Source organism: Dromiciops gliroides, chromosome 5, assembly GCF_019393635.1.
Source record: "Dromiciops gliroides isolate mDroGli1 chromosome 5, mDroGli1.pri, whole genome shotgun sequence".
NCBI lineage: Eukaryota > Metazoa > Chordata > Mammalia > Microbiotheria > Microbiotheriidae > Dromiciops > Dromiciops gliroides.
In genome coordinates, this window is record NC_057865.1 from 21815153 (window position 1) to 21826861 (window position 11709).

At 41.1% G+C, this 11709-nt stretch overlaps 1 protein-coding gene across 1 annotated transcript in view; it reads left to right on the plus strand.

Annotated features, from left to right (window-relative positions):
• TOPAZ1 (testis and ovary specific TOPAZ 1) overlaps positions 1 to 11709 on the plus strand; it is a gene marked incomplete at its 5' end in the record, with an annotated part of 59671 nt that overhangs the window by 38989 nt on the left and 8973 nt on the right. The window contains 5 exons of the mRNA XM_043969019.1: positions 643 to 817; positions 1387 to 1487; positions 3710 to 3875; positions 9066 to 9230; positions 11440 to 11643. Of these exons, the coding sequence (XP_043824954.1) occupies positions 643 to 817; positions 1387 to 1487; positions 3710 to 3875; positions 9066 to 9230; positions 11440 to 11643 (811 nt within the window). The remainder of the gene's footprint in view (positions 1 to 642; positions 818 to 1386; positions 1488 to 3709; positions 3876 to 9065; positions 9231 to 11439; positions 11644 to 11709) is intronic.

Consider the following 11709-nt stretch of genomic DNA (forward strand, 5'->3'; position numbering starts at 1 on the left):
CTTACTAGCTGTGTGACCCTGGGCAAGTCACTTAACCCCCATTGCCCCACAAAAAAAAAAAAAAAGAGTATATCATTAATTGTAAGCTTCTCTTAAAGCCCCAACTGTATTTACTTCATCCTTAAAAGTCATTTTTATGTCTTCAGGTGACATTTTTTTCCTGTAGTAATGTAAACTCTAGTTATATAATAGAAATTAGTTGAAAAATATAATTGTTTGCAGAAATGTGTTTTGCAACCAACTTTTCAAAGGTGTATCATCAGTACAATCATATATTTGAAAAAAGGGGCAGAAACCACTTTCTTAAATTCATAAAGTCCAAATTATGGGAAAATATAATTATTTGAAACTAGTAACATTTCAACAGTTTACATACTTAACTATTCTGAAAACCTAGTTCTGTGAAACCCATCCTGTTTTGCCATCAGGGTCGGGGACAGCATCACTGAGTTCAGTAAAAGTTGAACATTCAAATGGATAATTAAATTACTGTGAATTCTTACTTTACTCCTGAATTCATGAGGATTAATTATATTCAGAAAAGAGAGATGCACCTTAACGTAGCATAGAGTTTGTAATGCGTATTAAAAGTTTTCTTCAATTTGATATATGTAATCATTTTTTCCCTACCATCTTTAACAGCATTGTAAAGAAAAAGGTGACTGGACCAGTTTGGCAAATTTGTACATTAATGTAAAATTAGGTTGTGAAAAATTTGCAGATCTTCAGAGATTTTCAGCTTACGTTGCTGAAGCCTTAACAAAAGATTACAAAGAAGAAAGACAAGGAATTCCCTTTTGTGAATTTGCTGATGCAGGTAAAAGTTACTATTGTGGTCTCTTGAGAACTAGGTGATCCAGAGGTTGGCTTTAAGCTTGCGCATGACCAGAGCAGAGCGGGCAGTGCTCTTTTTATTGCATAAAATAAAAAGGAAGAAGATTTGACCAATCTACTCTTGCCTGCATATTTTGCTGATTTAAATGACATGTATTAATTACAAATGATCTTATCAACTAAATTACATGCAAATTACATGAATAATTACATTCAAATCTAGTTCTAACCTCCATTGTCTCATAAGCTTTATTTTTTTCTTATCATTTGAAGTAGTAAGTGGTGCTGGTGAATTGGAAAGAGCACCCCAAGTTCTTACGTTCTTGTCACTGGAAGCAAATCTCATAGTTCCTTCCCAATTTAATTCCCCAATAACTGGAGTAAAATTTGAAGTCTCAGCCTCTTAAAGTTATTCGAGAACATGTATTAATTACTACAAAGCATTAAAATTTTAGTTTCAAAATATTATTTTAATTTACCATTTTAAAAGAATTGCTGCAGGTTAAAGTTGCTATTGTACATTCTGTTACATTATAACTGTTTGCTTTTCAGTCATCAAAGATCCCCAAAACAGTGAGATTGATAAAACTTTACTGGGAAGAATTGGGATCAGTGCAATCTACTTTTATCACAAACTACTACAGTGGTCTAAGGTATTTCTTTGAGGGGAGGGAGAGACTTACTTTGTTATGGAAATAAAATGTGTCTGTTTTAAATATTTAGATAATTAATGGTTAATATGCCCAAACTTTATACTTTCTATGGGAGACAAAAATGGTGTCCAGGCAAATGGCTGATGACTTGGAGAGGGCCAGAGATATAGAGAGGCCTGAAGAAACAGTGCCCTCACTTTTAGCTCTTTGAAACACCCTTCTGCTCAGCACAAGAATCTTAACCCCAAATATGGGGACATATAAGTTTTATAAAGCCATTTTTAATATCTTAGCTTTTTTGTTAGGTAATGCCAGAGATAATTGGGCTTTGGCCAAGTGACTAGAGGATAGTTGTATGTCCCCTTAAAACCTACCCAATGGGCAGGTAGGTGGCACAGTGGATAAAGCACCTGCCTTGGATTCAGGAGGACCTGAGTTCAAATCCAGCCTCAGACACTTGACACTTAGAAGCTGTGTGACCCTGGGCAACTCACTTAACCCCAATTGCCTCACACACACAAAAATAAATAAATAAAATAAAATAAAATAAAATAAAACCTACCCAACATGTATCTTGGTGTTAGAGATTGACCTCTGGGATCAAAATATAAGGTCTTCTTTCAGTGTTGTGCTTAACCTAGTAACTGCTTATTATAACACCAGTCTCCATAAATCTATAAGACATAAATCCAAGCCTGCCCTTTGGGATAAAAAGCCCTCAACATTCATTTCATTGAAGTGAGAGCCATGGAATACAGAGCAGGGAGGAGAAACAGGGCCTAAGGAGAAGGTAAGAAAGATGGTGGCCTTCCCTAGGTCAGGTGCTCCAATGTCTCTTATTGGTGAGGGCGGTGGTATAAGGTTATTTTGTATTGTAAATTGCCATGCACTGTGGTAAACCTGAGTTCAAATCCTACCTCAGATACTGATTAGTTATGGGATTCTTGTCTATAAAATGGAAAGAAGAGGAAGGGGAAGGAGATTAGTACCTTCCTCACAAGGTTATTATAAGGACTGAAAGAGACAAGACATGGAAGGCACTTTACAGACCTCACAGCACATAGAAATGCCACCTGTTATTGTTATTAAGCACATACATAGTCACAGTTCTCTCATAGGAAATAAAACCAATATTTAACAAATTTAGCATATTCCTGAGGTTATTCTAGGATTGCTTGAGTCCCCACCACTTACCTTTTAGAGCTAAAATGCTGAGTACTTCAAATCCAGGCACATTTTAATGTTTTAAAAACCTCTATTAGAATATTTTAATAGAACTTTACATAAGTTCCATGTTTATTTATCATGATTCTTGATTGTTGCTTAAGGTGTATCCCTGTTTCCTGGCTTTCTTCAAGTCCTAGATAAAACCCCACCTTCTACAGAAGGTAGATTTTTTCCAATCCCCCTTAATTCCAGTCCCCTCCCTGTTGATTATTCCAATTAATTCTGTATTTAGTTTGATGTCTTCCCCATTAGATTGTGAGCCCCTCGAGGGCAGAGGCTGTCTTACATTTCTTTGTACCCTCAGTATACACTTAATAACTACTGGTGATTGGTATTGTAGTTACCCAGTTGAGTACAATTCTTGAGGTCAGTCCTCCTTGGTGATCCAAGAGGTCAATGTGTTTAACAAGACTATCTGGCTTTCCATAGATAAGTTGTTCTACTCTGTCATTTTTAGGTATTTCTGTATAGTTGAAAGTGTTCTCTGTCCTTCATATTGACCCCCAAGCATCTCTGAGATCCCCTTATAAGACCTGGCAATATATTACATGACTCTTAAGAATTTATATACCTCCATGCTAGAAGGAAAGACATTTTTTTAAATGGCTCAGTCTGGCAATATCCTTAATCTTCTAGTGGGAAAAATACCAGGATGCAGACTTTGTTATCTAGAATAAAAGAAAAGGGGCAATCAAGATAGACAGATAATTGAAAAGTCTAATTTGGGCCTTACTTCTCTTCTGAGAGACCTGTATCTGAGGTGATAAGAAAAGGCAAATTTCGGTCAAACTCAGTTCTTTTGGCTTGTTATTTGAGTAACTGAATCTACCTGTTGATTGAACAACTAGTAACTATTGAAATCCCTTAAAGGTAGTCCATAGTTAAAGACAGTAAGGTCCTAGATAATTCACAAATTGAATAATTGTAATGAATAATAATTAACTGTTGCTCTAAATGTCTTGCATAATATAATCATTAGCTTGTTTTCACTCCAGGGAAGGAAGGTACTTGATAAACTTCATGAACTACAAATCCATTTCACAAGTTTAAAAGGACTTACCGGTTCTGAGAAGTTGGCATCACGGTGCCAGATTGTTAATGTGGCAGCAGAAATTTTTCTAAAAAGTGGGAGTATGGATGGTGCCATTTGGGTATTGAGGGGTAAGTCATATTTATATGCTTCAAGTTTAAAAGAATTGAGGTTGTGTGTTGGTCTGTATTCCGATTCACATTGCCCTTGTTCTGATGAGTGGTAATGTTGAACTGCTTATTGTTCCCTGGGGACAGTGGAGATCCACACTTGGTGGCAGGGCAGATGACAAGATGCTAGAGCAACCTCGGCCCCAGGGACTGGTAGAAGGCAGGATGGGAGAGTCTGGAGCAGCCAGGTTTAGAAGGCTCAAGCAAAGACTGACCCACAGTTGGAAGGGTTCAGTTTGAACCAGTTAGTTTTATCTAAGTGTGGGAAAAGAGATTTTCCTTTGAATCAGACAAACAAACCCTGCCTAATCTAAAGTGGCTGGATTTCAGTGTGATTCTCCCCTGAAGTTAGATCTTGTTGAAAGTGTCCTCTACTTGTAGAGCAATATAGTTTGGCCAAGGGGGCCTCCAGGGGGCCTTCCTTCAACGCTGTGAACCTTTTACATAGGAGTGGTTCCCATTCTAGGGTTAAAATCGAGCAGGGCTCTGTGGCCTGCGATGGCTGTCTAAGAAATCCAAGTCAGATGATATGGACTAGGCAGGTGTTGAACGTCTGGGTCTCTGGCAGATGGACCCCAGAGAGTATTTTAGAGATATCAGTGAGAAGTACCAAGGCAGAGAGAGCACCAGCTGAGGATTAATACTTCACTGTGAGTGAGGTAGAAGAAGTCACCAAGGAAGACATCAGACAGCCGGAGGTGGAAATACATGGCCGATTGTTGTTTGTGAAGCTGATTCAGATGTAGAAGCTGGGATGAAGACAGACTCTCACTGCACTGGAGAAAGCCAGGAACAGAACTTGAACCACATTTTTGCTCCATGTGGCATCTGCTTTGCTGGAAAGCCTCTTTCACAGCAGGCCACCCTTGCGTGCCGGCCAAAGGACCATCCATTTAGATAGAAGAATCTTCAAAGGGAGAAGGAGGCCGTTTGTTGAGGGATTCATAGCTATTTCTCAGATTAGCACAGAATCCAAATAGGAAAGCTGTAAAGAATCTCAGTGGGCATCCAGTCCACCCATACAGGAAGACGTTCCCCCCCATAACAGACCTGAGCGATTGTTCAGCCTCTCCTTCACTAACAGACCCCGAGGCTTCTGTTTGAGAAGTTTTTTCCAACCTTCCACTCCCATTTGTTAACCCATAGGGTTCTTCTGATTCCATATTTCAAGAATAGATACTTTCATTCTAAATGGCCATAGGCCCTTGTCACCTCCTGCTGGCTGTGTGACCATCTTCCTGATTAGCTTCTCTGAAAGGAGAGCTGGAGAAACACTGGAGGCAGTCAGTCACTAACGGCTTATTAAGCACCTCCAGTGTGCCAGACGCTGTGCCAAGTGAGCACTGGAGATACCAAGAAAGATAACAGATGGTCTCTGTCCTTGAGCTCACAGCCTAATGGTGGACATGATATGGCCAAGTCATCAACAGACAGGATAAATTGGGAGCCATCGGCAAAGGGAAGGCATTAGAATGAAGGAGGATTGGGAAAGGCTTCTCATAGAGAGGGACTTGAAGGAAGACAGTAGATGGAGATGAGAGAAAAGAACATTCCTGACATGGGGGAAAACCAGAGAGAATGCCCTGAGTTGGAAGATGGGAGTGTCTTGTTCAAGGAATGGCAAGTAAGCCAATGTCACTGGATTGCAAAGAACTGGGTGAGGGGTGAGGGTGTAAGAGAACTGGAAGGGTAGAGACAGGAGAGCTTATGAAGGGCTTTAGATTCCAGAAAAATTTGTATTTGACCATAGAGGTGATAAAGAGTTACTGAAGTTTATTTGGAGGATAGGGAGGTGACATGGTCAGCCAGACTTGCACTTACGGAAGATCTCTTTACCAGTTGAGTGGAAAATGGACTAGTGTGAGAAGGCAGGCAGACCCCCAGCAGTCTATTGCAGTGGTCCAGGCTTGGGATATGACAGCCCGTTGGGTAGGAGTATCAGAGGAGAAAAGGTTACTAAGACATGTGTCTTAAAGGGAAAAATCAATAGGTCTTGGCAACAGATTGGACAAAGGGTAGTGCCCTTGAGAGTAGTAGGGAAGTTTAGAAGGGGGCAGGGTTTGGGAGAAAAGGAAATTCCATTTTATGCCTGTTGAGTTTAAGATGTCTGCAGGACATCCATTCAAGTTGTCCCAGAGGCAGTTGGAGGTCAGGAAGGAAGTTAAGACTGGATAAGTAGAGTCCAGAACCATTAGCATAGAGATGGTCCAATGATCCATCAGAGCTGATGAGATTACCAAGTAAAACGATATAGGAGGAAAAGAGATGAGGACCTAGAGTAGTCCTCTGAGAAGACCAGGGTGAAGATCCAGCCAAGAAGACTGATGAGTGGTGAGATAGATAGGAAGAGAACCAGGAGAGAGTCATCACCTGAAAACCTAGACAGAAGACAATTTCAAGAAGGTAGTCAACTGTCAAAAGGTGCAGATAGGTCAAGAAGGATGAGGAATAAGAAAACACCATTGGATTCGGCCAATAACAGATTGTTAGTAACTTTGGATAAAGCAGTTTGGGTTAAATGAGGAGGCCAGAAGCCAGAATGCAGAGTTAAGAAGAGAGTGAGAGGAGACAACGTGAAGACACGTATTGTTCATGGCCTTCTCAAGGAATTTAACCCCCAAAAGCAGGAGAGATACGGGGCAATAGTTAGTGGAGATAGCTTCATCAAGTGAGAGTTTTTTAAAGGTGGGGGAAATATAAGCATGTGTGTAGGTAAGTGAGAGAGTATGGAAGATAGAGGAGGCAGGATAAAATGGGACCACTTGTGTGTGCTGAGGGGTTTGCCTTGGCAAAGAGAAGGCTACCTCTTCATGTCAGATGGGTGAAAGAGGAAACAGTAGCAGAAGGCATCTTGGTGATACGAGGAGGTCAGGAGGAGGGGAGAAGAGGGAGCTCTCAGCGAATGACCTTCTGTTCTGCTTTGTTTTTCAATAAAATATGGTGCCAGGTGCTTTGCTCAGCGGGTCAGGGAAGTAGTCAAGGGGAAGGTTTGAGGAGGGATGAAAAGGTTTCAGAGAGCCACCATGGTAAGGTATTCAAGGTTGCCTCTCTGCCTTGGGAGCCTAGCCAAGGTCATTTAGCATAACAAGCGTACAAGATGATGGGTTGGTTTCCTCTACCATCATTCAGTAGCACATGCCTAGGAGGAAAGGCAGCAGATGGTGAAAGAGATCTGAGGTTGAGGGGAGGCAAGGGGCTGAAGAGGACAGTATGGAGTTGAACTGAATTACCAAGGGATCAAGATGGGGGAAGGAGGCTGGTGGGGGTAGCACAAGGGTGAGAGTCTGGATGAGAACTGAGGAGTCAAGGGGTGAACAGAAAACAGGGCTTGGAATTAGAAGACAGAGGAAGTGGTGTAACAAGAGATTGATGAAATAAGGAAACTTCAGGGTCCCAATCATGGAAGTGGTGTATGTGTGGGTAGTGAAAAGATCAAAGTCATGACCATCTTTATACATGGCCGAGATGGGAAATAAGAAAGCTGAGGACCTGTGAGGTTCAATACACATGTTGAAATCCCCTAAAATAAGGGTAGGAGTCGAGAAGAAGAGAGTCAGGTCCTGAACTCATTGAGGAAAGTAGAGTGTCCTAAAGGTCAGAAGACAAGAGCTGCCAGGATTTTGATTGGCTGGTAGATATGGATCGAATGAACCTTCAAGGACAAGAGGCTCCTGAATGATGGTAGAAGAGGGAGAGCCTGCAAGTAGAGACAGGAGCCAGGGCTAAAAGGGTGACGAAGGAGGCTGTGTCATCAGGACAGAGCCAGAAGGTGCGAGAAGTGGTAGAGGGAAGATTTAGAAGGAAGGGAAGTATTCCAGAGGCTACAGGGGAGCTCTGGGGGCAGCTTTGGACTGGAACGTGGGAGGGGCGGTGAAGGGAAGAAGAGCAAAAGATTGGGCATGGGGGCCTCACTTGTACATTTCAGGAAGGCCACCCAGGCTTCAGAATCCCTAGGATGGGGAGGCTTTGACAGTGTATTAATCCTACCCACCAGTCACCTCCTCCCTCAAGAACCAGTATAACTCCCAACTGCTTCTCCTGCTAAACCCAGATGTTTAACTTAGAAATGAAAGCTCATTCCCAAGTACCACCACACTCCCTTTGAGAACAGAGACTCAGGATTCCACAGCCCATCAGCCGAGATACATAGCTGTGTCCGAGATCAGTGACTTCGTCACCAGCTGGCAAACTGTTAGCCCTAAATCGGTCTAGCAAGTGGCCTAAGACTCACAGAGGTGAAAGGACTCGTCTCTCTTCCCAATTTTCCTACTTATGGTTTAGGGCACCAGCTCTTTCTGTCCCTCCCACTCAGCAGTCCACTATCCCTTACAAGAGCTCACAAATATCAGAGGCTGGTTTTGAACCCAGCTCTTTCTAATGTCAAGACCATTATTTATTTTACCACATCACTCTATTACTTCCAGTACACATATTGCTAATTAAAATGTCTTTGTCATTCCTTGCCATCTAGAACAGGGCTTCTTAAACTTTCTCCACTCACGACCCCTTTTCACCCAAGAAATTTTTATAAATATATAAAAGAGGGGTACATAACCTCTTACTGTGGCCAGTCTTTGCCCCACATTGTTATTCGAGTTGTAGCCCACAGTTTAAGAAGCTTTGATCTAGAATAGCATAGATGTGTTGGCATGTAATTGTTACCTAGTTCAATACAGAAATGCATGTTTTCTCTCCTGTCAGTCTGTGATTTCCTGAGGAAACATACACCTCCATTTGTGCCCCCCCCCATTCACTAATTGTTGGAAAAAATATCCAAATGAATGAACTCAACGGTTCTGTTTTAACATTTGTGTTATTCAGGTCCTAATAAACATTTTGGTTTTTCGCCATAGAAATTCGATACTAAGAATTTATGTTGTCTGATATCAATTAAAAACTGTAGACTACTTTTAATGAAAAAAATCAATATGTTTAGAATAGTGGCTGCTACATATAGCACTACCATATAAATTGTTTCTTAATGATTTAAGCCTCTTTTGATTAAGCACCAATTAAAATTTTGCTATTTTCTCCAAGAACAAATTTATAAAATGTTTGCAAACATCGTTAGATTATGGATAATTGAATTTTAATAGCCTTAATTTGCATGGATGAAATAATCATAATTAAATACATTTTTCTTCATTTAAGAGTCAGAATGGATAATAAATACGCCACTGTGGCCTTGCGATAGAATGGATGTCCTCAACAGACATAACCTGCTCTGTACAATTGCACATGAGATCTTGGCAAAGAGCCTTTACCGACAGACATTTGAAGTTCTCCAGAACTTACCCGGTTTCCAAAGTTCTCAGGGTATGTTTGGAAAAATCTGTGTCCATTACCTCTATCTCCCCTTTCAATCTGTTCTTATAGGAGACTAACTCTGAAACTCTGGTCTGGTTACGACATCTGTCTCACAAGTATCCCCTCACTTTATCCAATAGCTTATTGATGTTACTTTTTTATAAATTAAATCATGCCTTTTACTTACATTGGAATTTCAGATATGTTTTTCTTTATTTTAAGTTGGCCTTCATTCATCAGTGGCTTCTAATGCCAGCTTCATTTTCACTGATTTCTCTTCCCTAGCCTCTCTATCAAAGTAGTAAATCTATAAATAGAATGTTTGAAGAGCCTAGGATTTGATATTTAAAGAAACATTGAGTAATAAGCTTTCAGCATCACTAATTATCCCCAATGTCTTTTGTGTGAATTTTTAAATATAGCCTTAAAGTTGGGCACACCTCTGACAATCTAAGGGTGATAATGCTGAGGTCGGTTTATGTCATTAGTTATACGATGTTTTCAGTATTACTAAAGCTTTCATTTTTGAAGTTTAATCAGTTGTAACAACTTATTACAGATTCCCCCACAAAGTGGGCTAGAACTTACAAAAATGGAGGAAACCAGAGCAGAACAAGAATTGAGATGCTTTTTTTTCACCTGTCTTCAGATCCTTCCCTCCTTTGCAGAGGAGCATGTGTCCTTAAATCCTTTCCTTCTGTCTCCTCCAGAAACCCACTGATCAGTCCCACTTCCTTTCTTCTCTTCAGTTGCTCCCACTTGACTGGTTTCTTCCCATCTATCTGCTCGCAGAAATTCTCAAGCCTCACCTGTCCTTGAAGATATCCTTCTCTTGACCCTGCCTTCTCCTTAAGCTTCCTTCATCTTTCCCATCTCTTCCCTTAGCTGCCTCCTTAGCCAGCCAGCCAGCCACTCCTCCTCCTCCTCCTGCACATTGTGGCTTCTGAGCCCAGTACTGCACTGACACAATAGTTTTCAAAGGTTTCTTTTGACCTTCTCTTTTCTAAATCCAGTGAAGTTGGTGCAGGTCTAGGGCATCACCATAAAAAAGCCAAAGACTCGTGGGGCAGCTAGGTGGCACAGTAGATAAAACACTGGCCCTGGATTCAGGAGTACCTGAGTTCAAATCTGGCCTCAGACACTTACTAGCTGTGTGACCCTGGGCAAGTCACTTAACCCCTATTACCTGCAAAAAAAAAAAAGCCAAAGACTCTTAGCTATCATGCAAGCATCCAAGCTCACAAAACATAGCTTAATTTAAGCAAGCCCAATAGCCCTTACCACAGAAGACTGACAAATAGACCTCCTTGTTGGGTGAGCCCTTTGTAGTCCTCCAGACTCACAGGTCTTCCTTGGAGGCTTTTACTTGAGAAAAGAAGGTCTCAAGGTTGCTAGAGACCCCACTTTCTCAGTCCTGTAGAGTGTTTATAGTACCAGAAAATGGAAGGCACAGATCCAGTAGTTAAGCACTGGCAACAAAGGACCTGCCATGTATCACCTATGTGACCTTCAGCAAGTCCTTTAGCCTCTCTGGGCCTCAGTTTCCTCCTCTATAAAATGGGGAGATTAGACTTGCTGTTCCCCAGAAGTCCCTTCTAGCTCTAATTCTTCAATCCTATGTATGCCCTTAGTGCCCTCTCTCAGGCTGATATGGTTCCCTGAAGTTCCTCCATGGAGAAGCTTCCTTCTGGAGAACCAAGTCTGTGTTTCTTATGACCAGCATCTCTCTGACCTCCCAATTCTCACCTTCTTCCTGATGAATCTACAGCTTTCTCCTAAGTCTGGCCCCAAAGGTGTAGAGCTCAGTATGCGATTAGATTTGTCAGTCATCTTCAGACAGTTTGAACCTTATGAAAGAAGTAACTTTATTAAGGAAAATTGTACACCTTGTTGAGGATTGGGGGACAAGGGGGAAGAGGCATAAGGATACAACATCAGTGCCCAAAAGCAAGAGCTCATCAGTGGGATAATAAGGCCTCACTTCAGAGTTTAGGCATCATCACTGAATAGGTACATAGAAAATATTTATGGTGCTCAGATGGTACAATTAACAGGTCAAAGTGATGTCACTGTGGCTGAAAGTAACAGTAGCATGCTCGAGGGTGGGTAGGGATGTGGGTAGGGTTTGAGGGCTGATTATGGTAATCCAAGAGGGGAAAGTTTGAAAACTACTCAATCAGATCACTTTAGTAAATTTAATATCCTTTCTTCATTTCAGAAACTGTGGAGGTCTCGCAGTATAGCCTTCTTTTTAACAAGCTTCTAGATGCTTGTATAGAGAGCAATAGTCTGGGTGTGTCCTCTTCGGTAGCGGAATTCATGTTTTCAAAGAACATCCCTATTGATTTTTCTTTTCTCAGAAGATTAATTACTGCTTTAGGGAGAAGTTGTTTATGGCCAAAAGCCAGAGCCCATTACAAAAGTAAGTTACAATTGAAATCCATATGAATCTTAAAATCTCAGATGTGTTATTTATATGTTTGATGAA